The sequence below is a fragment of the Rhipicephalus microplus genome, chromosome 5, assembly GCF_043290135.1.
Source record: "Rhipicephalus microplus isolate Deutch F79 chromosome 5, USDA_Rmic, whole genome shotgun sequence".
Classification (NCBI taxonomy): Eukaryota; Metazoa; Arthropoda; class Arachnida; order Ixodida; family Ixodidae; genus Rhipicephalus; species Rhipicephalus microplus.
This window is the reverse complement of record NC_134704.1, coordinates 15,995,057-16,022,734: the sequence shown is the minus strand read 5'-3', so window position 1 is coordinate 16,022,734 and position 27,678 is coordinate 15,995,057. Positions and strand designations below refer to the sequence as shown.

The 27,678-nt window shown below is 39.0% G+C and overlaps 1 protein-coding gene across 1 annotated transcript in view; it reads left to right on the top strand.

Annotated features, from left to right (window-relative positions):
• The window catches only part of LOC119173998 (uncharacterized), a 57,250-nt gene that overhangs the window by 10,584 nt on the left and 18,988 nt on the right, over positions 1 to 27,678 (top strand). Inside the window, exons 10-35 of the mRNA XM_075894262.1 lie at positions 2,599 to 2,706; positions 3,322 to 3,460; positions 5,931 to 5,963; positions 6,061 to 6,099; positions 7,006 to 7,134; positions 9,503 to 9,720; positions 10,264 to 10,367; positions 10,430 to 10,535; positions 10,935 to 11,069; positions 12,360 to 12,476; positions 12,577 to 12,730; positions 13,221 to 13,286; positions 13,406 to 13,531; positions 14,650 to 14,867; positions 15,796 to 15,899; positions 16,521 to 16,626; positions 16,774 to 16,911; positions 17,582 to 17,689; positions 18,093 to 18,237; positions 20,628 to 20,699; positions 21,708 to 21,770; positions 22,748 to 22,816; positions 22,882 to 23,007; positions 26,950 to 27,176; positions 27,361 to 27,464; positions 27,559 to 27,664. Of these exons, the coding sequence (XP_075750377.1) occupies positions 2,599 to 2,706; positions 3,322 to 3,460; positions 5,931 to 5,963; positions 6,061 to 6,099; positions 7,006 to 7,134; positions 9,503 to 9,720; positions 10,264 to 10,367; positions 10,430 to 10,535; positions 10,935 to 11,069; positions 12,360 to 12,476; positions 12,577 to 12,730; positions 13,221 to 13,286; positions 13,406 to 13,531; positions 14,650 to 14,867; positions 15,796 to 15,899; positions 16,521 to 16,626; positions 16,774 to 16,911; positions 17,582 to 17,689; positions 18,093 to 18,237; positions 20,628 to 20,699; positions 21,708 to 21,770; positions 22,748 to 22,816; positions 22,882 to 23,007; positions 26,950 to 27,176; positions 27,361 to 27,464; positions 27,559 to 27,664 (3,060 nt within the window). The remainder of the gene's footprint in view (positions 1 to 2,598; positions 2,707 to 3,321; positions 3,461 to 5,930; positions 5,964 to 6,060; positions 6,100 to 7,005; positions 7,135 to 9,502; positions 9,721 to 10,263; positions 10,368 to 10,429; positions 10,536 to 10,934; positions 11,070 to 12,359; positions 12,477 to 12,576; positions 12,731 to 13,220; positions 13,287 to 13,405; positions 13,532 to 14,649; positions 14,868 to 15,795; positions 15,900 to 16,520; positions 16,627 to 16,773; positions 16,912 to 17,581; positions 17,690 to 18,092; positions 18,238 to 20,627; positions 20,700 to 21,707; positions 21,771 to 22,747; positions 22,817 to 22,881; positions 23,008 to 26,949; positions 27,177 to 27,360; positions 27,465 to 27,558; positions 27,665 to 27,678) is intronic.

The following is a 27,678-nucleotide window of genomic DNA, read 5'->3' as shown; positions in this document are numbered from 1 at the left end:
TCTGTCTGTCTGTCTGTCTGTCTGTCTGTCTGTCTGTCTGTCTGTCTGTCTGTCTGTCTGTCTGTCTGTCTGTCTGTCTGTCTGTCTGTCTGTCTGTCTGTCTGTCTGTCTGTCTGTCTGTCTGTCTGTCTGTCTGTCTGTCTGTCTGTCTATCTATCTATCTATCTATGTATCTATCTATCTATCTATCTATCTATCTATCTCTGTTTCGATAATGGTATCGATACCAAACTTGGTATGGCATAACATGACTGTATGAAGAACATATTTGGCTAGTCATAACATGAGAATCGTGAGATGTATGTCATGATTTACATTTTATGGCTCTGCAGCTCTTGCAGTGGTTTCGTTCACATGACATGTTGCAAAACTGGTATGGTATGGAATGATTGTATGGCGAACACAAGGGACAGAACCTAACATAAAAATCATGACATGCGTGTCATGTAACAACATGACTACATGCCATGCTCATGATTCGCTCACGGCCATTTCGCTAGCATCACGTATACCAAATTTGGTATTGCAGTACGTGAATGGTGCAAACATGATAATCATGAGATGTGTGTCATGTAACAACATGACTACGTGCTACGCTCATGATGCGATGGCAGCCGTTTCGCTTTCTTCACTTATACCAAATTTGATATTACGGGACGTGAATGGATATTGAAGGTATTATACTGGTGCAAACATGATAAACATGAAATGCACGTCATGTAACAACATGACTACATGCTACGCTCATGATGCACTCGTGGCCGTTTCACTAGCTTCACATATGCCAAACTCGGTATTGCGCGAAGCGAACGAACGACATAGGTAAATGACACATCCAAACATGATAATCACGACATGCATGTCATGTAACAACATGACTACATGCTACACTGATGATGCACTTGCGGCTGTTTCGTTAGCTTCAAATATGCCAAATTTGGTATTAAGTGACGCCAACGGATGATGAAGGTATGTGACTAGTGCAAACATGATATCGTGAGATGTGTGTGATGTGAGAACATGACTACGTGCCACAGTCAAAGCATCAATACATTTCGACAAGACAGGGTGCGCGTGCTCGCCGACGTTCAGTTCGTCCCGTCACGCTAGCGTTGCCATGCCAGGCGCCGGTCCTGTCATATACTCACAGGCGCGCGCCTCGCTGTGTTGCTTTGACGCATGCGCGTTTCAGCGCGTCCGGCGTCCCTCAGTCACGAAACGAGGGTGACGCAGTGTTGTCTGGGTAACGCATCGGCGCGAAATCTTAAGTCTAAGTTAATTGTTTCTGCGAAATGCAGCATGTCGCATTTCGTGCTGGTTGCCGTCGAGCCGCTTCGACGGACGCTGGTCGCGCCTGGCGTCAGACTATAGAGTGCTCGGGTTTTGCTAACGTAGCGTTGCTGTGCCCAGCGCGCGCGTGCTTCAACGCTTCATTGGAGTATATTGGGCCCTTCATGATGCGATCGCAGCTGTTTTGCTAGCTCCACATATACCAAATTTGGTGTTACGTGGCTTTGTTGGGTGACGAAATATATGACTGGTGCAAACATGATAGTCGTGACACGCGTGTCGTGTAAGAACATGACAACATACCACACTCATAGCGTGCTCGCGGCCGTTTCGCTAGCTCCACATGTACTAAATTTGACATCACATGATGTGAATGGATGACAAAGGTAAACGACACATTCAAACATGATATTCATGACACGAAAGTCATGTATGGCATCATTTACCTCCCCCTCATAATGTTGTGCTGATTTTAAAGTGACATATCAACATTTCTCATCCGTGCTTCGCATATCATGGGTTCCCACTGTACATAGGATCTGCCAGTTTTTTTTCGGTTTTCTACGTTTCTTTTTATATATTTCTCACTCTATTTCTTTTTCACTTTCTATATTTTTTATTCTTCTTTCTTTATCTATTTCTCTTTTTTTCTCTCATTTTCTTTCCTTCTCCATCTATGTTGTTTTCCTTTGCCCTTCATTCATTTTATTTGTCTCTATTTTTCTCTACCTATATCTTTGCATTTCGTTCTCTGTCACTCTTTTTCACATGTTAATTTTCGTTAGTTCTTACACTAGCTGTTTTGTACTAGTGGTGCCGAGCCTCAAGAAAGAGCGGAGCTGGGTTGCCTTCTTTATTTCTCAGTATCTTTATTTTTCTTTCTTTCTTTTCTCTTGCTGTTCGTGTATCTTTTGTTATATCATTTTCTTTATTTCGTCTCTTTGTCAATATCTCTAGCTTTATTTCTCTTTCTTTTCTCTTTATCACTCTCTTTCTCTCTACCAATTTCTCTTTTTCTGCTTTTTTTCTCTCTTTCTTTGTTTCTCTCTATTTCTCTTTTTCAACACAACATACTAATGGCCATGTTATCTACAATAAGCTCTGACAAATATAAAGCAATCATTTTATGCACGCTTGTTTTACACTGCAGTTATTTCATATCATGTCCACTTTTTGCCCTTTAACCCCAGTTTATTTTGTTCAGTAATGTGAGCTCTCACAGTGCACTTTCATAACTCTAATTTCCAGTCATGGAATGAGCTTGACAGGCGGTGATCTTGTTTTCTTTTCCTCCCGATTGCAACACAGGTTTGTCACTTGAAGAATATGCCCTCCGCCTCTACCTATGAGCTGAAAGAGAAGGACAGTGGGACTGAAATATTCAGCTACGAAGCCAAGCGAGCAATGCGTGAAAAAGTAAGATAGCAAATTATATTATGGATTGGATTGTGAGCATGTTTATTTGTTAAAAATCTGACCGCTTGCTTTGGCTGATATACATGACATGACAATTTCCAATATCTCTATGCAGATACCATTTTTCTGTCTTCTGTGCAGAGCTTGGTTGAATATTTCTTTTTTCTCGATTAACAAGCGGTGGTTAGCTCAGTTCTTCATCTGTCATTATTTCACCCCCTGCATTTAGCACTGTTATTTTCAAGTTCTAATAATATTGTGAACTTTTCTTCTTGCCAGCACTCAGGAATAACGTGTGCCTGATTGTGAGCTTGATTTCTCATTTCTGACAGAGCTTCTGAGTATCGATGTGTTCTGCTGTCATATTGGATGGGTGGCTTCTTGGGTTTAGCATTGCACATATAATATACTATTAGTAAAATTTAAGTATTTTTTATTTATTTTCAGAGGCACTGTTGCAAGCTCTATTGTCCAAGTTTGAATTAGAGGCCACTTTGATGGCTTATGATACTGCATCACATGGGGGACGTGAAAGCAGACTGTCTTCTCATTTAAGTTGTTGGGAACATTTTCAGAGCCTGAACATGTAAACCATTGCCGCTCCTTTTTTTACAGGTATCAAAAGTGACTGGCCAAGTTGACACATTGTGTGCTGCAGCATTTGATGTTGAATTTGAAGATGTGGAAGGGAAGTGCCCAGCAATGGGGGAGCCATTTTCAAGGCTTCACACTCTGAAAGTTGTACTCGAAAAAGGCAAGTACAGTGCATTACTTTTTTGAATGCTAGCACATTGCCATAGGAAACATACTTCATGTTGTCTATAAGCAGTGTTTTTAGCAACAAAATATGCAAATTTTGAAAGCAAATCGATGAAGATTGGGGAAAAATGTTTGCATAAAGCAGAATTGTTCTTCAGAGGTTGCTCTTTGCATAAGTACATTTTGCAACAGTGCTCTGCAACAAGGAGAAATCTGTCACTAGGTGTAATGCATATGCATATAAAATAATACCACTGCCTTGCAATATGTTTGAAATTGAGTCAGTATTAGCAAGAAGCATTGCGTCGCCCTAGTCTCCCTAGTATTAGCCATCCCCGACTTAGCCTGAGGAATTTATGACTTTGCTGATTGCCACTGGCATCTTAAATTGAAGTTAATTGTTTCTGTTATTTAGCCATTGAAATACCACATTTACTTGCCTAATGAACGCACTTGCATCATGAACCCACCCCACCTTGGTCCTTGAAAAAAAAAACTTTTTTAATGTGTCTGTTCATTTCGTTTCGGTATGATAGCCAGTGCCGTTGACGATCGAAACTACGTTAAATCAAGCCATTATATTACAAAATAACAACGCAATAAATGTAAAAACAGTTTTGCAATCATGCTAAACAGTTGCAAGCAGCGCAAGCGCGGACGTCAATCAAAATTTGAAAGCTGCGCCTTTTCCGGCAAAGGGCCATCTGTCGAATGCAGGAAAAACGCTTTGCTGATAGTGCCACGCAAGCACAGTGGCACAAAAACAAAGCAAGAAACAAAGTGCGTGGCCTCTGAGATGGCGAGTTAACACGCCAAGTGCTCGTCATCTCAGAGGCCATGCGAAGTGCACTGCACCTACCGCATCGACGGCGCGTCATACACTCACAACGTCTACTGCAATGTTTGTACGCCGCCATTCGACACTGTGTTTTTGTTGTCGGGTTTGTCATTGTGAACGTTTGGGACACCTGATGCGCAGGGTGCATATGGCTGGTACGCTAGCTACACAGCTGGTTACAAACAGCACGCGCTCGAGCATTGGAACTGAGCGGCTGGATGACACTTCGGCGTCGATCCGTGCGCTGTAGTTACGGGAAGAAACAAAAAGAGCTTCGGGCTACAAAAAAGATTTGTCGCACATCTCACAGACTTAACAATTAAAGCCATCACGCAAAATCTTTGCTGCTATAACTCCCATGACTTTTTTCTCGCGCAAAATAAATCCTCTCCCCAAATTGGGGTCAGCTTTTCTGAAAAAAAAGGTGGGTTCGTTACGTGAGTAAATACGGTATTTTTTCTGCCTTGATGACTTATATACAGTGTTACTGTTTTGTTTTTTTATATTTCTTATGGGCTGCAATTCAGTTTGTAAGCTTTTCTCATTTTCATTACCCTGCAATTCAATGTTTCTTTTGTGAGGCATTTATAATGCTGCCTTTAAATAATGTTAAAATTTAAAACTCACTAAATTTGGACTATGCCCCATAACCAAGAACTATTAGAACTAATTGCATTAAATAACATCACTGCAGCATACTCTGCTGGAAAGATTTTTTAAAAATCTGGCAGATTGACTATTTGTCTGGAATCACCAGAAGCCACTCATATAACTTTTCGCAGCTGCGAGATGCATTCATTTTGTACACAATTGCACCTTTGTACACTTGAGCACTTCTGTGTTATTATTACCTTGCAAGGTGCAGAATTTAAAATCCAGCCCCCTGCATCTCAGACACCAGCGTGTCATTAAAAGTCCATCATTTATTAAATTTAATGCTGCTTCATGTTCTCAAATCGAAAAATATTAATCACTTTATCACTGGGAATGTTTGCTTCCACTGACAAAGCACTGTGCTTATTGTGACTTGGCTTTTTGCTCATTAAACTTATCAAGTAACATTACTGGAGGGTTTATTTTAAGAAGGATAGTGGCTTTCTGGTTTAGTTGGTTCATTTCGACACATGCAACAGCATGCAAAACTGGAAAAAGTCACAGTGTGTAGAAAGCGCTCTTTATACTCTGTCTCTGTCTTTTTCCAGTTTTACATGCTGTGTTACAAGTGTTAAAGTAAAAACACTACACTGGTTTTTTTTGACAGCTATCAAGTACACCAGTGATTTCTCATACCGTATAACTACTCACGATGCACAATACAAACACCCATAGAGTTTCATTGGGGCTATCATAACTCTTGAAGGTCAACGTATAGAGCAGCCATGGTGATGATAGGGGCTGCTCATTGCTCATTGAAGTAAGTGAGAAAAAAAAAATCAAGATGGCTTCTGTTAGTATGCAGGGTTTAGTGGTACTTAAGTGAAACATTTACACTGTTGCATAAATTTTATGGTGAGGGTAGCCTTGTCTATTATGAATATATATAATCAGCAGGCTTTCTGAAGTTAGCTTTGCCGGGATTTTTGTGCTAATCAAACCAACGAGTTTGAGGTATATATATTTTTTTCAGAACCTCCTGCAACACAGTCTCCTTCAACTCATGGTAAAGTAATCAGCTCAACACAAAATGCACAATATTTGAAGCATAAAAAAACAAAGCACTTTCTGATGAACTGGTGCTTTTTCTTTTTTTTTTTCAGGCTCAAAAACAACAAGAACACCAAATCATGGTGCCACTCGTAAGAGCACAGTTGTTTCTTATATCTTTTAATAAATGTTGGACTTTTTTTTGAAAATTTATTGACTTTTTATCATTTATTGAATTTGAATGGCCAGAGCACATCATGTAAGTTTGGCATATGCTTGTGCAAAATAGCATTTAAGAGGGCAGACTAGTCTTCGACATTGTTTTCTTTATTTCTTCAGTGATCTTGATCAAAGTGCACAGGATTGTGGAGTTTTTTCTGCTGATTTGAAATATTTAATTAGTTTTCCTATCACTCATCTTGTTCCTGAGACAACCTAAGTTCAACCCCTATTGTTTAAGGCCATCATAGAAAAAAAAGTTCACTACGTTCTTGAGAAAATTTGAAAAAACTGAAAACACACAGCTTCTTCAAAAAGCAACAATTATGGTGCACATCTTTTGCAATCCTCATAAAGGTGCTCATAAATTCGTAGCAGAGATTCTAACACAGGTGCCGGCAAATTATAACGAAGCCTCGAAATCGGTTCCCCATTTTTGTGGAGGTTCTGCATGTTAACAGCACCAAGAATCTGGACAGTTATAATGACATTACAAAAAATTACCACTCCCTGGTGCCTGAAAATTTGCAGAGAGATAGAAAAATACTTGCAGAAACTAAATATGTCTATTTTTAAAAAATGAATTTTTTTTGTCACTTTTTGGTCCCAAAGACCAGTCTGCCCCCTTCATAAAAGAGAGAATTTATTAGAAGGCAGAGAAGTCGGAACATTAAGCTAGTTATAGTGCATTGACATTGCAGGAGTGTTTGTGTGTGTGTTAATCAGGCATGTGATGTTCTTTTGATTTCATCAACCGTGTAGAATTAACACATTTAGTCACTACATTGCTTTTTCGAGACCATTTCATGCGATTTATTTGTCTTCATTTGATTTTTCAGGCAGCCTCATCTGTCTTACCCATAAAGCACGTGATGTTGTAAATTACCTCACAAGAAACCTATGTGACTATGTCATCTATAGCTTTGTCAAGTACAATGATGCTGGCCATGAGTTTGTGCCCACAGATGGTTAGTATATTAGTTTACCTGTTAATGTACTGTTGTCTGAATGTACATGAGGGAGAAAAAGAAAGTAGGAAGTGGGGGGAGGGGGTAAGGCGATTATTGTGCCAGGTGTACGATGCACTTTAGTGCAAATAATGTGTGTGGGGGGGGGGGGGGGAAGAAAGAGAGAGAGAGAGAGGGGTGTGTGTGGTGGTTCTGGCCAAACTTTAGTTTTATATCACCAATATCAGAGTAAGGCTAATGGGAGATGTTAAATAAGGACCTTTTTTTTTCATTCTTCACCCTAGAACAATGAAAATTGAACTATTTATAGAGCCTTCTATGCTGATTTCAAATGTATATTAGTTTTCTTACAAGTTGCATACATTGAGTTCTGGAACATGACACAGTGAAAACCTTAAGGCATTTGCCCCCCTCTTTTTATCACTAAACTTGCATAATTTTTTAACATTGATAGTTTATAACGCTTCAAATAATTTGTGGAATGTAAAAAACTACTTGGGAAGTGCATACAAAATATGTAATACATGTGAAATATTCCAATGTGGGAAGTCTATATACTAAAAATATTGAAGTTTAAACAACATAATTGCATTTCTAGTACTTTGGAAAAAATTTGGGCAATATTTCATGGAAATACGACCACCAGAAGTATCTGAAAAAGGAAGGGTACATTGAAAAAAGAAAGGGGAGGGGGGGCTAAATTTGCATTTTGAGCAATGAGTTTTAAAGTTAAAATTGAATGTTAATTTATGAATGATGGCAATAAATGCAATAAAATTTGCGCACGAAAAAGAACAATTCTTTTTGTAGTGACCTGCCACTAAAACGCGCCAACACTGTAAATTTGTCCCTCGCGGCTCTTGCAGGCTGATTCCTCACGAACATTTCACTCACAGGCAGAGCCATGAAACGCTTGCCAAATTTCGTCCGCTCCATCTGGCAGAGTCTTGTGCTGACTGCTAGCTAGGCAGAAGTTTGACAGGTCTTCAAAATCTAAACAAAGTCTAGTGTCGAGGAACACAACAGTGCTGATGTCATTGTGACTCTTGTGGCCGCGTTTGTGCCACGTGTCATCATACATAACAGCAATGCCGTCCCTGTCAACTTTCCTCACTGTGAGTTCTCTCGACATCGCAACATTGGCGCAGATGGCATTCATTGCTGCATCACAGACTTTCCGGCTGATGACTGTGAATGATCTATGATGTATTGGCTTTTGAAAGCCAAGAATTGCCGTAAATTGAACCAGCTGCTCGTAGCAGAGTGCACCACAACAGCTTCCATGTTGACAGCGTAGCTACTGTGCGAGCTATGCCATTCTTCATCCATAATGCAGATAACGCACGAATAAAGCTTTGTACAGCTAAGCTGCTCGACGAGACAGGAGCCCTCTAGTAGGTTTCACAGCACACACAGGTGCGCAGCTGCCAATGGCGATCCCCGATTGTACCACGCTACTTATAAGCCAGTCGCGGCACTCGCAAAATGCAGCGAAAGCGTGCTTCTTTTTATTATTTCTTGTGCTGCAGAAGCTCGGGAAACTGTCGTTATTTGAAGAGCAATCAAAGCTCGGCGCTCCGCTTATGGAATCGACAATGCCGAGCGGTGGCGCATTATCAGTGGCAAGGTGCTCGAAGACTGCACAATTCAATTTTAAAGCATTTCCAGTTAACTGTGAACAAAGATTTTTATTTTTTTAGAACAGTAGAGATATCAATCTTAACAAAACAGGTTAAAAGGAAAAATTGCTAATTTTTGAGAAAACTCATATTTTTAGATCTGCATCTCTCCTTAAAGTCTGTAAGCAGGCATGAACATATTATAGCTACTTCGTATCAGAACTAGCTTTTGCTGGCTGGTGAATTAGGGAAGGACTTGCAGAATCACAATTGGCAAAACAATTTAACTGAGAAAAATAAATGTGAATGCTAACACAGGCAAGCATAAGCATCGTTATGCACTTGATTTTGTCTGCTACTTCAACTTTTTTCATTTGTAAGAAACATGCACTAAACAACTCGAACTTTTTGGAAATGGTGATAAATTTATGTTTAGAAGATGCATACCCCCAATTATTTGTATAAGAATAATTCTTTAATGTCAGTCGTCAAAGAGCAGCTATACTGATTTATGAGGCTGATTAACTGATAAGATGTGGACTGTATATGCTTCTTGCATGATCAGACTGGTGGCAAAACCTGAAGTTGCAATTAACAAGTAAAATACTTGTGAAAAAACAGGAATATGGAGATAGAACATTTTTTTTGCATGTACCTAATTTAGAGCAAAGAAAGTATGCATTTCATTGTCATGCATGCTCTCTGCAGTAAGATATATACATGTTCATCTTTTGTGTCATTCTTTCCAGACCAAGACTTTCAGAATTTCATTTCACGTAACAACGATCGCGCACCTTATTTTATTGTGGAGGTGGACTCTCTCACCATTGATATGCTGCACGGTGCTGATATTGAGCATTTTATGAAAAGCCTGGATACATGGATTAAAGCAAACAGACTGAAAGGAATAGCTTTGTTTGCTCAAAATAGCCAGAATGACATGAGCAACCTAATCGCCACTGTTCAGGTAATTCATGCAGGTTTACTCAACCTATGTCAGTCTGGGAGCTATGTAGTGGGAAAGAGCCACCCTGAAATATATATGACGTTGATAAAACAGGAACAAGGGCAACATTCAGCTCTTGTTCTTTGTAGCATGAAGAATTTTGTATGCAGAAAGGCTAGCCCTGCTGCCGACTGAAAGCAAAGGACAGTCACATACTGATAACGGAGTTCCATTGTGCATCAGGTTTAAGAATTGATACAAAGTTTATATTCAATGCTATTTGTACAGCGGCCTCAGAAAATTTGTTTATCAGCTGAAATGTAGAAATTAAAGAAATAATTCTGTCAAGCTAAAGGTGCAAGGGTGCATAAGCCTTTTCATAACTTGCTGAGTTATAAAAACATGGTTATATATTTTATCTACATAAGCAAAATTATAAGGGGTCCTGCTAGCCTTGAATTGTTAGGAACATTAAACTGCTTCAAAATTTAGGAATTCAGTAGAATCCAAATGAAACTTGTATTAACCTAAGGTTATAACAACTTTCTACTTCAATTTGTGCAGGATATATACACACACTTTCAGAACAGTGATGAAAGCCTCAAACTGATAGTCGGTGTCGACCATATAAACCCCTTTGAGATGCGCATTCCTCGTGAATTTGCTGGGTGAGTACACAAGTTACGTACCAGGAAGTAGGAAAGGCATGCTACTTTGCAATGATTTTCAGGTACTGTGACTTCTTGATTTTGATGGCACATCCACGAGAGCCTCCTGCAATATGTGCTGTGGACTTCCCGTCTCGGGCTTATGAGGAATCAGACTACAAATTTGCTGTGAGTCGTATCTTTTAATGTGCCTTGCATTTACAGGATGTAATGCTATACTCGGGTCAGTTTCATAAGCAGTGCAAAGCAAAACATGTGCAGTTCCTTATTTCATAAGATGGAGCTGCTCTTATATTATCTAATATATAGATATTGTCTCCATAATGTCATCATTCTGATGTCCACAATGTTGATAGAAAACACCTGTGAGGTATAGCACGTTTTGCTGCTGTTGGTAATGCCACTTTCTTCTGACAGCATTCTGTTATTTATTTAACTGGACGATCTTCCAACTTGCAGACTTACTGTTACAGAAACAAGAGATTATCAATTTAGCATTATCACTACTGGTGATCAAGGAAAGTTACTCATTAATAAGTTAAAATTAAATGTAATGTTTGTTTGCAGTTTCAGCTCTGGTGGGAATCAAGAGGCCAGACCACCGCCTGCTTTTCTGTCAACTTGGCTGTGCGGTCATTTCTCGTAACTAAGAGAAGAGAGACAGAAATCTGCACCAAGGAATCTCTACAGAATTATGCTATGGTAATATACTTACTCTGCCTAATGCTGTCACTTTTCTTTCTTTAATTGTGTTGCTATGTCATTTTGATAGAAACATGACACAAACATTGTCTGAATTCAGATACTGTTCGCCAATATTCAGGTTTACTTCTACTGAAATAGAAGGATCAAAGGATGTACAACCGTGAAAATGCTCTCAAACTGTGCACTGAAGTTTTGTGTTGACCTAGGTCAGAGAAATTTCGGTTCTTGGCCTCAGCTTACAAAAATTGTTTTCTTTATTTATTTCATTATATTTATTCCGACCAAGAACAAGAGGGGTATAGGTATATAGCCAAATTAACATGGATGAGCTAATACATGGAGGTTATGCTGTATGTGAAATTATGAGTAATTAATTAATGAAACATGCTCCCTGAATCACTGGTTTTCTCTCCTTCGATTATTGCTTTCTTAAACGAGCTACGTGCACTTGTCTATTCGGGTCACTTGGTGTTTCCAACCACTAAACATTATTGTCATGCTGTGGTCGTCACGAGTGCATTTGTGTTGTTTTGTTTTCTTTTCTCCTTTTACTGTTTTTTGAATACGTATGACACAAGCAGTGCCATTGAAATCATGTTAGCATTTATGTTGCATGTGTGTTTTGTTTATTGAACTGTATTTGATTGTTTATTCATTCCTGTAATGACCCTTCTAGTGTTAACAGTATCGATGAACAAGAAACAAACAAGTTGAAGTAAAGATAGGCAGGGTATGCTGTGTAGGCGTGCTTAATTAGCCGTCTCGTAGTGTAACAGAACAAGTGCCAAGAAAAAGACATGCTTTAATCTGTATGTTATGTGCATGAAAATTTCTAATTCAACCAAAGATGGCAGTGAGGTCTATGTTATAACTAGGTAACGAAGCTTGTATGCACTAGATATTGTTGATTTGTCGCATCACATGGTTTCTGACTCTAAAGATTGCCGTTAAAATGTTTATCGATCCTAGTATTTCTTCTGTATAGGCCATGAATATAAGTAGTTGCTTTGAAGTATATGTTGTAACAAATAAAAACAGCATGATTTTTATGTTTGACTTCTTTAAAGATGATTGGAGGCTAGAGAATGTAGAAAAAACTGCCTTTTAAGAGTTTTGCTTCTCCGTTTGCCTTTTCAATGTGGCTGTAGCAGGCTATTGATGCTGGCATTGTAGATATATTAGCAAATAATAACTATTACATATTCTTGGAAATAGTTAAAACATTTACCAATGTTACGAATTTGACCTTGTGTTTATTCTTGCTGCATTGTTTCATTCTTTTTCAAGGCTTGCAATGCCACACTTGACCATCCACTGCAAAATAGCACTCTGACTGAAATTAAGTACTTGCCTGGAAAGCATCAAGTTGTGTCTTACGAAGGGACAGTGTCGTTAGAACACACGGTGAGTTTTTTTTTTCACGCACTGATGCATTAAATTCACAACCCAGTGAGCAAAACTAATTTTTGTGATTATTTTCAACCCATTGTCTTTTTTTTGACAGGTGTCAATTTTGGACGAAAAAGTAGATGACCTCTGTGTTGCAGCCTTTCGAGTGGACCTCGATGACCCAAATAAAGAATGTGCAGCAAATGAACAGCCCTTGCCACGGCTGTCACTGATCAGAAGTCTTTTGCACCCGAAAAATGTCACTGGCAGTGAGTGCTACAAAGCTTCTTCTTTAAACTTGCCATGGAAGCATGTTATCATTGCTTGGGTGTTTTTATTCTTCCCTAGGATATCTTTTCAAATTCAGGTGCTTCAGCACATAATAAATGGTGTCATAAAAAGTATAATTACTACTGGCACCACCCTGCCGGACAGACTTCGCTCTCCACCCCGTATATTCTTCGGGGCACTGGAGTTCAAGCCTGTCTGGATTATGTATATAATAAAGTTTTCTACTACTACTACTACTACTGGCTGTTCTCCCATTTTAAAGAGGCAACTAAAATTGGCTGTTAAGTACATTATAGACCACAAAATGTTGTGATTAAACTAGAGTAGGATATCATGGTTTCTATTCATCATATTTAAAGAATTTCTGCATATGGCAGCCTATTGAATCCTTGGAAGAACTTCAAATTTTTGCAGTTTCAGTGATGCACTAGTTGAACACTTTCAGCATGCATGCTTTTCTACATACAGAGAACACAGAGGCTTCCACACAGGCTTCGGTGCCGGCAAGCCCAAGTCATCACACTGAAAATAAACGTGAGTAGTATAGGCACCGTAAAACTGAAATAACAGTAGGTAATGCATGCTCCACATTCTATTTGTGTGCTTTGTTGTACATCTGTAGCAAGATTTAATTTTTTTAATCATTTTTTCAGATGCCTTAATTTGTGTAACAACATCTGTAGATACACTGCATTTCCTAAGCGATCCTCTCTGCACTCATCTTGTCTATTCATCGGTGTCCTATGACAAGGGAGGTCGCTCATACATTCCCGCAAGTGGTAAGAGCTTGTCAAGTATTAAGGTTGTCCAATCATAATTGTTTACTTTGAAACAGTATATGGGTACAGCTTCATGTTTCCTACCAACGTGACTCATCTGAGGGCACATCAGTTTCCAAAGCTGCTCATTATGCAGAAAAATATTGGAAATTAGCTTGCTTCTTTACAACACAAGAACAAGGACTACAGCAATTTTAGCACAATGATAGATGACCCCACAACCAGTTTTTGACCAACTCTCTTGTTTAGATGTGGGTGCCTCCCACTTCTACGCCAGGTATCTCTTCAAAGCTCCTCGTCAGGTACCATGGACCCTAACGTGTCCTACAAACTTCTCTTGTCAACTAGGCTTCATCAAACCCCTCACGCCCACTGTGGACTTGTGTCCCTAAGGCCGCGAAACTATTCACGGGGATCGCCTCAAACCGTATCACAAACCCTGTGTCCTCACGAGATTTTAGGACACCTAGCTGTCTTCGTTCTTAGCACAGGGAAAACATCAGATGAAAAAGAAGTGCATCGTCAATGCTAAGCAGGAGAAGGTCAAGCTGGGCATTGCAGTTCAAGCTGGCTAGGCCTACACTCCTATGCTGTCTGATTTTACTATTTCACACGTCAAGGTTGTGTCTCAGCTCTTTATTATACATAATGTCATGGCATCAGAGATTTTGAGATATAATCTTATCAATTTAGTGGTACCCATTCGTTATTTACAAACTTTTGTATCGAATAATTTTAAAAAAGCAGTCGCATTTAACATAATACTTCCATAATTGTAATTCAGTATAGAGAGCCTCACAAAACTGAAACAAATGCATTTACAACATGCTGCAGCACAAGAAACACATGGATAAAATGAAAACGACAAGGATGAGTCCTGAACTTGCAACAACTTCTGTTGGGAAAACTGCATACCTATATAGGGTCTGACAGAGACGTCGTCAACTGCGCATGCATAAATATGCTTCTTTTTATTTGAAAGCTGTACGGTTGGCACACTTACACACACCTCTCCAAAATAGGAAATGGTTTACTCTACGTTAAGGCACTGCGCTGAATGTATTGTGAAACTTGGGCTTGTAATAAAAAAAACTAATAATAAATTTTTTTATTTGCAGAAAAAGCTTTCCGGAACTATTTGGCCATGAAAAAAGGAGGGAGGCCTTCACTTTTGGCTGAAGTTGATAGCCACAGCATCGATCCTTCAGGCAAAGGCACTGCACATAAGAATGGTCTACAGGAACTGGCTGACTGGGTTCACAACTATGATTTGAATGGAATCGCAATTTTTATGAAGGACGTGAATGAGTCTGACGAGTGGCCCGACTTAGCAGATGTGAGAAAAAACCTAGTTTGCTTGTTGATATTCTTTGCCTTGAAAAGTAAAATGTTGTACACTGCCAGTGTTTAGGTACCCAAGTTGCTTAAACATATGTAGTTAGAAAAAAGCAACTTCTTGCTTTCAGCTTATGGAATACATTAAGTTGTGTGCAGTTGCTAATCCCTCCCAAGCTTTGAATTCCTTTGGGTAAAGGGAAAAATGCTGGGCAAGCAAGGTGAACAGTGTGCACTATGAATTCAAGTGTCATGTTGTGCCAATTCCAGAATGAAATGCGGTTGGTTTGCATAAGCCCATATGACTCGGACAGTGTTACATTGACAAGCTTTCCTTTTCAGCACCACTTTGAAAAACCCATGTGACATGTGGCATGCTGTCGTAAAATTTGTTCTACATACCTCGTCTTATTAGAGTTATTTGGTGAGTGTTGAGAACAGAAGCATGTGAAAGCAATTTTATTTTGTCCTATAGACCTAATGGCAGTTTTTACTTCCAAATGTGGTATGTGTGTGGTAAATTTTCACTTCCAAATTGGTAGCCGCAACAGAATGGCTTTTATAAATCACCTCATAAACCATATCAACTACTAATATTGTATTCACGTGGAAAGTACAATGTTCATCCGTAGACTGAAACTGTTGAGCAAAGAAGCCGAAGATTACTGACAAGTTGTTACTTCTGCTGAGTACATGTGGCCTGCTTAATAATTCTAGTGTTGCCATATATATGTGTCCCACCAGTGTGTCTCCTACCAGACCCTCATCCTATTGGCATCCAAGTTGGTTTTAGAAGGGATGGTATGACAATAACAATATAAGTATGTCTGACTGGTCAGGCTAACACTCTGTAATACAATTTTGTTTGTGTTATCTAGTCTCATAAACATTAAATGAATGATACATGGCTTCGTTTCTTGGTGTTTTAGAGGCTTTCAAAGCAGTTTGGCACAGACCAAGCAGAACTCGTGCTTGTTGTTGGCATAGATATGAAAAGTCCATACAAGACTGTCTTGAGTGAGGCATTCACTGGGTAAGTGCATCTGTGGCAATATTTTAATATATTTTTATTATAGGATACTAATGACATCGTGAAAAGCACGCATCTTTCAACTTAATGTTGCAATTTTCAGTGTATGAAGCTATCACGGTGTGCCGATATGCATTTTTGTGTTCATTATGAAACACTCTCAGTACACTTAGTTTTTTTAATTACGGGACGTGTGTCTCATGGCTCTTTGCACTGCTTGACTATAAGAGGCAGTAAGCAGAGTGGCCATACTAATGTGAGCCACTAACTTCTTTCACTGCATTCATGTTTCAAGTAGTGATTCTCTATCTGCTGTGCAGGCTATTCTGATTTTATTTAAAGAGTGTGTCTTGCTGGCGGGGTTGATAAGAGCCCATCACAAAAAACACGAAAAAAGAAAAGAAGCACGCTGACTAAGTGCTGTGTAATACTGATCACTGATTTTCTGTGTCCATGGTTTTTGCACTACATTTAATGGTATTTAAAGCCAACTTCCTAGATAAACATTATCTGCTGAAACATTTTACTGTATTCTTTAATAATAACTATTAACACTCACTAAGTGTGCTATCATATGTCTATGTATGCAACTTGTGGCTAAATAAATTGTTTATCCTTTTTCAGGAAGGCAGACTTCCTAGTCCTTATAACCAATATCAGGCAGCCCGAGACACCCTGCAAAGTGGGCTTTCCCTCTAGGCCTCATAAGGAAAGTGACACTACAAAGATGGTTGGTCCATTGAGTTGCTCTTATGCTAAATTGCAGTGGTTGATATTACATCTTTTTCTGTATTATTTATTTAAGTTTGCAATTTAAGCTAAGAGTGCAGTGTTGCTCGTGCAAGACCCATGTCATGTGGTGATTTCTTTTTTCCAGAGCAAAATTGTGCAGCAGTCCCAAAATGTGACTGTCCCCTGTGTCACATTTAACCTTGCAGTTCGAAAATTTCATTTGGTGCAGCCAGGCTACTCTGGAGATTTGTGTGATGAAGAGCACTGGGTTGACTACGCAGAGGTTTGTTCTCTTTCATCGGTCTATTTTGGCAGGCAATTTGCCATGTCTGTGCTTTTTTTTACTGCATCTAAAGCTATTCCTTGTTTCTCGGAGCATCACCATGGGTGCTTGAACACGTGCTTTTGATAGCTTAGCAATGTCCTGCAGAAATCACCGTTAGCTAAGCGTACTGCCATCCTTTCATATTATTTGGATATGTTGAAATATTTTTACCTTCAAAATGAGGCGAGTCGATTTAAATTCCCGTGTTTGGTGCAACTACAGCAACAATTACTCTGGACGACTTACCCTGAATGTAAAACAGTTCATGCATATTCAAAACTATATCAGCGAAAATTGTGCGATTCTTTTGTGAGTTAAACTGTCATATGTTATCAAGACATGAGCGCCTGACTGTTCTACAGCTTTTTGTTTGGGCACATATCTAGGACGTAAACATAAATGCTTCTTTGTCTACCCTCTTTGTTCATATCATTTTATTGGTGCATATGCACTGCTTTATAATGCTTATGGAAAATAAGCATGGGGTGCGAAATTTGCATTGCCAGCTGCATAACTGATAACACATGTAAAAAAATTAAGGGGAAGTTTATAAAGACCTATGAAAAGTCTGCTAGAAGGTTAATTAATACAAGCAACACTTACTTTATGTGCATCTGCTTTTTTCCAGACTTGCCGAACAACATCAAAGAATGGCAACAATCTCTATGAAACCCGCTACACTTCTGATGATTCCAATATATTGACGTATGAAGGAAAGGTTTTCATTCAGCACAAGGTAAAAAAAATTGAGGCCTATTATTACAGCTTTTATAAGTATTTTGAACCTATGCACCCTCCACAATTCTTAAATCAGTAGAAACTTCAAAAACGTTAGCAGAAGATTGTAAGCACCTTTAGTTGTGTATGTCTTTTTGGTGTGTGTTCCTGCATGTATGCTTAAGAAGGATAATTTTGTAGCTGAAGAAACATCTTTTGTTTACCTACAGCTCTTGTGCGCTGTCCAAATGCAATAAAAATGCGTCAAGTGTTTCATGATTGTGAGAGTCTTGCCATCTAATCACTCATTCAGTGTCATGTTAGTTGTAATGAAGTGGGGTCCTTGAACTCGTAAATTCATCTTTTCCAAGTGGTTAATGGTTGTTGACTTTTCCTTATGAACTTCACTTTTTTTTTTTCAGATGTCTTATATGACTGGCTTTGAACATGACTTTTGTGTGACTGTATTTGAAGTAGACCGAGAGAATCCTACAGACAATTGCCCATCAGAAGGAGGGCCCTTCTGGCGGCTACGCCTCATCAGTGAATACCTTCTAGACATAGAAAGTAGGTTCTTTGGAAATAGTTCGACAGCTTTCAATATCTAGCATATGACTGTCTGCTTTCATACATTTATATATTGTAAGCATATATTGGACTTTATCGTCTTCGCCTGTAAATAACTATCATAAATTTTTGCATCGTCCGTCTTCGTCGTTGGTGCCGTCTTGTTATTCTGGAATAAAGCGTCGGTGGAACAGTGTTATTTCAAGTGGTGGAGGTGCTTGACGATCCCTTCGACCTCTCTTCATTCAACGACCTCTCTTGGAGCTCTGTTGAGACGCTGCTTAATTGAAGGGGCCCTGAAACACTGTTTCAAGTAACCATGGAATGAATTCACTGGAAAAGCTTATTGCCTCACGAATTCAACGCCGCAAACATTTTGAGAATCGGTTTTGTAAGAGCGGAGTTGGAAAAGTTTATCGCATGTTGCAATTGCGTTCTCTCTTCTCTCGTCCCGACGAAAGCGCTGGAAGCTATGCAAGGTGGGATGGCAGGGCCACAGAAAAAACATCACGCGCGCTTCGGGACCTTGAGCACTTTTTCTCTTTTTTTTTCTTCGAATGCCCAGTGTGATCCTGCACGCACGCGTGGACAAGTAGCGGCCTCTCGCGGCGATCTCTTTAACAAGTGAACACATTATGTTTAAATCAGCTGATAGCTGATATAGATGGGTCATTGACGTGTGATTTTTGGGCATATAACGTGATTTGTCGAGAGCCGAGAAAGCAATTTTTAGCTGAGTTTGATCATTTATTGTGAATTTCAGGTTGCATGCTGTGCCATAATATTTGGCTTGCGTGTTGTCAGGAGCCTCTTTTACTGATCGGCAGTGTTTTCTGACCATGCTCAAAAAGTGTTGCAGGGCCCATTTGAGCCAGCAGACCACCATGTGGCAAGGTGAACTAATGGTAGCAACCCATTTTTCAACCACCCTGCCGCAAACCCTAACCCAGACAATAACCCCGGGAGCCTCCAATCTTCTCCAGTCTGCCTAGAAAATATGTTGAGGAGTGGCTCGACACCTACGACAATGTCAGCATTTGCAACTACTGGAATGAGGCATTGAAGTTATAGTGCGTCCAGTTTTATGTATCTCAATTAGCCAAAACAGGGTTCCTGAATTAGGTGAGGGACTTCCGTGATTGGTGTTCTTACAAAGACCAGGTGCAGCAGATTTGTGGCACACTGACCATTCATTTGGAAGTTGCGCGGAAGAAACTGGCTGAATGCATTCAACATTATGGCGAGTCTTGCACCTCGTATATTCAAGACGTGCTGGCGCTTGCCAGCTCAGCCACAACAGGGCAAGCCTATTACTTCCCCTACTTTTGCTGCCGGGATAAATCCTGACGTTCCTGCTTCTCAGCGTGTTGCGTCAGGCCTCATTCGTCGCTAATGTGTCGGCACTCGGACAGACCACAGTTGCCTCTTATCATATTGACACTGGTGGTCAGAGTGTTGTATGCCGTCGTTCCTACCAAGTCTCCTGGGCCAAGCGCAAAATCATTGAGGAGAACGGAACCGACATGTTAAAAAAAAACATCATTCGACCCTCTGCCAGCTCTTGGTCATCGTCCGTTGTTTTGGTGCAAAAGAAGGGTGGATCGGTATAATATTGTGTTGACTATCCTGCGCTCAACAAGATCACCCACAAGGATAAATGTCCAATGCCCCGTATAGATGACCCACTTGACTTGTTGCAAAGTGCACAATACTTCTTGACTTGTTGGCAAGTTCTGATGGGCAAAGTGGACAAAGAAAAGACTGACTTTTCCACCATGCCAGACGGTCTTTAAGAGTTCAATGATTGATGATATGTGGGGTTTAACGTCCCAAAACCACTATATGATTATGAGAGATGCCGTAGTGGAGGGCTCCGGAAATGTAGACCACCTGGGGGTCTTTAACGTGCACCCAAATCTGAGCACACGGGCCTACAACATTTCCGCCTCCATCGGAAATGCAGCCGCCGCAGCCGGGATTCGAACCCGCGCCCTGCGGGTCAGCAGCCGAGTACCTTAGCCACTAGACCACCGCGGCGGGGTCTTTAAAAGTTCAAGGTAATGCCCTTTGGCCTACGGTATGTAATGCACCCACCACTATTGAAAGAATGATCTACACTGTTCTTCATGGCCTCAAGTGGAAAACGTGTCTCTGCTACTTGGAGGATATCGTCATGTTTTCCTCTACTTTTGCTGACCATGTGCAACATTAGACAAAGTGCTCACATGTCTCACAAATGCTGGACTTCAACTAAACACAGAGGAGTGCCACTGATTAGTTATGACAGGCATGTTTTGTGTAAATGGAGGTTTCACTCTTCTTTGATTGTTGAATAATTTTTTATTAAGTAAACAACTGAAATGAGCTTTCTCATGCTATACTTTTGACAGAGATGAATCATGAAATGGGGTCCACGTCATCTACTCCAAATAATGTGACTGTGAAGACAGTAGTACCAAGAGGTTGGTATTGTATTGTCTTTAAATGTCCTTGTATCGCCTTTATTATTTTTTCACAGCTTTTCTGCCCTGACAAGTGATTGTTTTAGACTCTAAAGTTCTGACCACAACATTTCACTGTAAAATTTACATCTTCTATGTAATTAAGTTATGACTCTGAGGCACAGAGTGATGCCACTGAGACCACTCTTCTTGACTACATCTGATTTCCTTAGCCAATCAATAGCCCTGTGTAAGGGGAAGAGTGACATAACCAGACAATTTTGTACTTCCTTTTAATTGCAGTTTCAGTAACGTACCCTGTGAGATGCTATGTACACAATTGTGTGCACCACTTGTGTTTGCTGTTTGCATCAAATAGAGGCTAAGAAAGAGAAAGGTATGTCATGGTTTGAATGAATTGAACCTCGTGCATTTTAAATTTGTCATCATTGAACTCCATTTTGCAGTGTACTGATACATACGATCACTACCACATTTGACGAGTCGTGCGACGTGTCACTTCCTGCAAAAAATGTGAAAAGCAGAGTTTTTCTATGCTCAAAATGGACATAACCAAAAATACATTGGCACTATATTACTAGCCTGAGATTTTATTCTGTTTTTGCCAAAAGTAAACATCTATGACTTCACGATAGAGAGATATTTAATAATAATGTAATTAAGATGAGTTAATATAACACACATTAATTAAAAATTTATCCCATTATTCCTGTTGCAATAGAATATTGAATGCCATGAAATAACACAGTAATGATTTGACACATTTGCAGGCAGTTCTTCATAGGTGGAATCTGAAGTTGTTAATTTCATCTCTTGAAACCTTCTACTTTTATATCATTTAGCACATACAAAAGCATTGTAATGAACTAATAATCATGTAAAATGATGTATTGTAGCAAACATTGTACTGCAGTGCTAGTAGGCAAAGCTTAAAGAATAGTATACATAAAACTCTTTTTCTGTTCTAAGATCCTGAAGTAATTGCATTTGATACCTTATTTCTGGCAGAGAAACGACATGACATAACCCTTAAAACTGAAACTGAATCTACAGTTACAGAGGCATCTACATGTAAGTACTGGGCTAAAATCTGTAACTGTAGTGATAGCTTTTCTATCTGTAACTATGGTGATGCAGACTGCACTAATGTCTAAAGTTTGCAAGGGTGTAATTGAAGTGCATTATGTTCTAATATTTTCCTGTTCACCTTGTTCTTTCTATTTACAATAATTTAATTTTGAATGCCCCCTTGGTTGACTTTATTGTACACTGGAAAATACTGTATAATGTAAGACAAGTAGTCATGTGAAAATAAAATGTTTCAATAACTATAATATGGAACATATGTAGAAGGCATTCTTAGGCTGTGAAAAGCAGCGTGCCAATACTGTTCAAATTGGATGTACGTAACTAGTGCCACCTTCTACAAGAAACCCATGGGGGCAAAACATGGGGGGGCTACAGAACTTTCAGATTTACCAGCTGACAAAGTGGTGGAATGAAAAATTATATCCATGGCATTATTGACTTACAGAAAAAGTTCACATGGCTGAGATGTATTCATTCTGTGCGTCTATATCCTCATTCCTCACGCTGTTTCCTCTACCGATGATCTTCAGATTGTCAGATTTTTTTAGTTAAACAGATTTTAAGTTATCTGTTTCGTTTAGAGTTGCCTCTTTAACAATACAAAAGATCATCATTGGAATATGCTATATACATAAAAATATGGTATAAAGTAGCTGTCACAGGTACTGTAATGGCACATACATTTGGCTTTGCAGTTACAGTTTATCATGTCTGCATGATAAAATAAAGTTGCTGGCGTTTCAGTTATGGCTTGTCGTCTTTTTCTTATTTATCATTTAAAGCTTCTGCTTTACTAGGAACCTTCATTCTGTTTGGTACAACATAAAGTTATTTCAGTTGACCAATGGCAATAAATATTTAATTACCTGTGTTTACTTATTTTTTTAGTGTATATCATATTATTTTGTATTTTAGTGAAGGCGTATTCGCACTGATTTTTCTTTTTGTTTTCCAATTAGCACAAGAAGATACAAAGGAACCGTTTATTTCAACTAGTGGGGACTTTGTTCACAAGAAGGCTCCCAAGTGTAAGCTTGTCCGTATTACACTATATTGACTTAGGGAATTCATTTAAATGCTTTTTATATTTCAGTCAGCCTAATTTGTGTGGCCAGCATGGTTGATACACTGCACTACCTTGTGGACAAAATCTGTAACTACGTTGTGTACTCCAGCGTTGCTTACAAAGATACGGGCCATAAATTCGTTGCGACAAACGGTAAGCCTGCAAACTATATCTAGTTAGTTACGTTGGGGGGATGCCTAGTTAGGCACACATCAAAATGACGAGTGCCCAATATTATTTCTCTTAATGCAGTACCAGCTGGCATCTCTCACATTAATAATGAGTAATAAATGACTGACACATGGAATTGGTTAGTTTCCCATGAAGAAAATATCTATGACCTTGTTCTTGTTTCCAATATAGGTACTATAGTTAAATCGCTATCATTCATTGATGGTCTAAGTTATCACAACTTAGTGCCATTTAACCTCTGCATCCCACCATTTGTAAGGCAGTGCTCAATAAAACATAATAGGAATTACAACGAAGCCTACTTTACAAAAATTAACTTGGCATTGAGTTTCTTTATTTTTCCTGTCTATCTGCTTCATCTCAATGAATCGACGACAGTTGGCTGTTATTCTAGAATAAGTTAACATCTCTGGTTGAGTTGCACGTAATCCTCATATGCATTCGCAGGGACTTGGAAGAACCTTGGTTTTCGAACACACGAAAGAGTTTGTTTGCTAGGAAAGAAAAACCATCTTTTCGGATGCGGAATGCACTAACTTTCTCAGAGTGGGAAATGTACTTTACATGCCTGCATGAATATACTTCTCCCTTGAAACAACCCAAAAAGTTCTTCCACCATGACTTGCAGATCATTATGCGCATCAGCCTTTAAAAAACTCTGGAAAATTCTTGCACCATGTTAAAGCCCCAATAATGTTTCTTGAGTTGCCATGATGAATCCACTTTGCCAGTTTATAAGCAATCAGATGTAATCAACTCTTACTTTAGACCTTTTTTCACAAATTCAGCCGTGCTAAATAACTTTGAGCTGCCCAACCATTCTCTTCCCAAATTCCTCCTATTGTACTTCTCTACGAATCTTGAAGCTCATTGAGAATATTTCTAGTGCCCCCAGGCATGATGGTACGACAGCCAAAAATACTAAAAGGCATGAAAGTATTCTCCAATCCTATATTATAAATAATTGTGACGCAGTTCATCACTGAGAGTTCACTTCCGATATACCGGTACCGGTATACAAGTACCGGTATATTGGTATACGGAGTACCGGTATACAAGTCTGGCAGCCACTCAGATTCCTCCAACTACTGTCCCATTACATTTACAAGAATTGCTTGCTATCGTCTAGAACTTATGATGTACTCAGAAACAGCACGTCGTCTAGGTATTCATTACTTCTGTTCTCACAGTCATCACTGTTTGTTGCCTGGCTCATCATGTGATACTCAGCTCTTTCAATTGGTTGCTGAACTTCACTTAAGATTCGACTCATCCTTTTATGCTGATGTCATCTATCTTGATTTTGCTAAAGCTTTTGACAGTGTTCCCCACCAGCGACTTTTGACCAAGATTTCATGCCTACTACTGGACCCACTCACGTTGTCATAGATCTGGTGCTTTCTGACCAATCTCCTACAATACACAGTTCCCGGTAATTGTTGTTCAGCCACAATGGGATTTCTGGAGCACAACAGGGATCTGATCTTGGTCCTCTGCTCTTTCTCATCTTTATGAACAACCTTTCTAGTGGCATTTCGTCTTCCATTCTACTCTTTGGATGAGTGCGTTCTTTATCATCGCATCACATGCCAAACTGACCATGATATCATTCAATATGACTTAAAATCAAATTGAGTCCTGGTGTACCAATTCATTAATAAAACTTGACATCTTGAAATACAAAGTTATGCAGATATCCTTTGCACTCCAACAGTAATTACATGTACTCCCTCAACTCTATAGTTTGTCCTCTGTCAAATCGTATCATTATCTTGGTATAACAATAAACAAGTTGACTTGGTCTTATAACATCACAAAATTGCTGCTGGTGCTACTAAATCACTTGATTGCATCCGACATTCTCTTTCGTTGTGTCCCTCGTTCACGTGAAAAATGGCTTATGAAACAATTATTTTATGTAAGCATGAGTATGCCTCAGCTATTTTGAGCCCTCATCAAGCATACCTCATTAAGGCTTTAGAATATATAAAGAACCATGCAGCCAGGATCATTCTTCAAGGTACAAATATAGTGATCTCTGGTACTTGGGTCATTGTCATTTTGTCGGGGGATTGCAAGGCTGTGTTTCAGTTTCAGTTTCAGTTTATTTAGCAATCTTTTTCAGCAATCATGTTAAAGTACAGTGATTCAATGTACTTGTGATACAATGGCAATGGTCAATACAAAACAAAATGTAAATCAGATTAAAAAGTGAAAAAGATGCAGGGATAGGAATTAAAAGCTGCTAAAAAGCAGCTTGACGGGATTCCTGACCAGAGCAGATTGGCCGCAGACTCGTGCTGATGTAAAAAAGAAATAAAATACAAGCAAGTAAAACAGAAAAAGTATAGGAACGCATAACACAAGCAAGTAAAATATCAACAAATTTAGCAGCAAACTTCAACTGCAGACATAATGTAAAATCGCAAACACTGAAAGAATGCGGCATAATATGGGAGAACAAAGTGAGAAGGAATACAAAAGAACATAATTTATATATATATAAGAAAACACTACCTTGAAACAGTATGCATAACGAAAACACAAATACATGAAACAGTTCATGTTTGTACATGTGCATATGAAAAGGCAAAAATGCACTTCTATTCAAACGAATCATCAAATTGAATGTGATACTGTAAAATAATACATAGTGAAAATGAACTAGAGATTAATATCAAATTCCCAGACTCTCTGGGGTTGCTAATTAAATATTCTTTCCACTGCTTGTTTGTCAGCATAGCAGGCGTAATGCCTTTGTCGTTTAGGTGATTCAAAAGGTTTGGCATGATATGCTTAAGACTTTTAAAACCGTAATTCGTTCGCGAAAACGGTATTTGCCATGTGTCTCTTTTCCTTATGTTGTAAGGTGTTTCGGGTGACTCTTTGAGCTGACACAGTGTTAGAAAATTGCTTTTACTTTTCAAACTATGTTTGTATTTAGCAAAGAAATTGAAATTGTACAGTTGTTCTACTTGGAGCATGTTATATGTTGTAAGTAATTTAATTTAATTCCAGCAGCCTTACTATATCTTCCCTCAACCTCACAGTAGGCTTTTAAACCCCCACAAACCATGTATCTCATCGTCTCTTTAATTTTGGCAGCACCTAGCGGTTGCACAACTTGTCTTCTTTCAATCTTTTTTTGTTGATAGCCGTTGTAGAACATAACATACAGCCAGACAGTGTTGTCAATGCGTGTAAACCTATTGTCTTTGAGCAGTTGCTGACTGATCACCTCACGTTGTAACATTCATAATGATCTTTTACTGTTTTCTTTTGTTTTCTTCTTTTCTCTACCCCACTCGAATTTAACCTTCGTTCTGCATCTAAACAAGTATTGCGTTTTCTCGAGATGTATGTTTCAATATTGTGATCCTATGTGATTCATGTTTTACTTCCTATGTGAACCCCCCACCCCCCTATGTAACACCCCGACAGGGGCCTTTAAGGAAAAAATAATTATGATAATCATGATCACGCTATGTTGCACTCTGTACAATTTGTCGTAACTCTAGTATGTTTTATTGCTGTGAATGGAAGGCAGTTTTTCGAGTGTTACTAAGTTCCTTAGAAGCATCGAGATGCAAGCTAGTTGGTATATATTAATTTTTATTAAAAGTGCCAAGTAAAAGAACAGGTCATAAAGAAACTACTGCACAAGTCTAAACCATGAACTGGCCATCAACAAACTAGCCTTTGCTTTGACGCTTCTTCAGTTCACTACGAAGTTCAGTACATTGCTTTTGTGCTGAAGTGCATCACTGAAATATTAGATATATGTACTAGATATTTATATTCTTGTCTCATATATTTTACAAATGCACTGATTTGTGGCTATTTTTTATATATTCAAACTAATAAAAAAATTTCTCGTAATACAAGCTTGTGGTTTCATTTCAGCACGAGCGTTTCACAGCTTCTTGGCCCTGAAAAAGGGCATAATTTCCTCATCATTACTGGTCGAAGTGAATACCCTGAAATCGGCGGGTGTACTTGAGGACGAACACAAAGCTGACAGCTTCATTCGTTCTCTTCTCAGTTGGATGCGAAAGAAGAGACTAGACGGTGTCATGCTGTCGTATGACACATTTGTGACTAATGCAGAAACCTTCAAGACTGTGGCTAAGGTATGTTCAATTTTTATGGTTAATGGTATCATAGAATGCAGTTGTCATAGACAGGAATTAAATCCTCATCGTCCGCACATGAAATTTTACATGCTATAAATAATGCTGGACATATTCAGTTAGAATGTTTTTAACAAAAGATTTATGGCATCCCAGTCATGAGAAGTTTGAATTTTTCGTGCAGAACGTGTGGCATCATTTTCAAAGAATGCCTGTAAAGCCTATCCTTGTCATCGGTGTTAACTACATGAAGAGCCATGAAACACGTTTATCAGATGAACTAACTGGGTGAGTTGGCCGTATTGTGTTTTTGCCTTTTCCTCTTCTAAATTGCTTTTGCACTGTGTTGAACATTTGTCAACTGGTCTTGCCTTCATTTCAGTAACTGCGACTTTTTGATACTGATGACACATGCAAGAAAACCCGATGGCCATTGTAAAGTGGGCCTTCCATCTAAGCTGCATACCATGGAAGATAGCGATTACATGGTGAGATCGGTTTT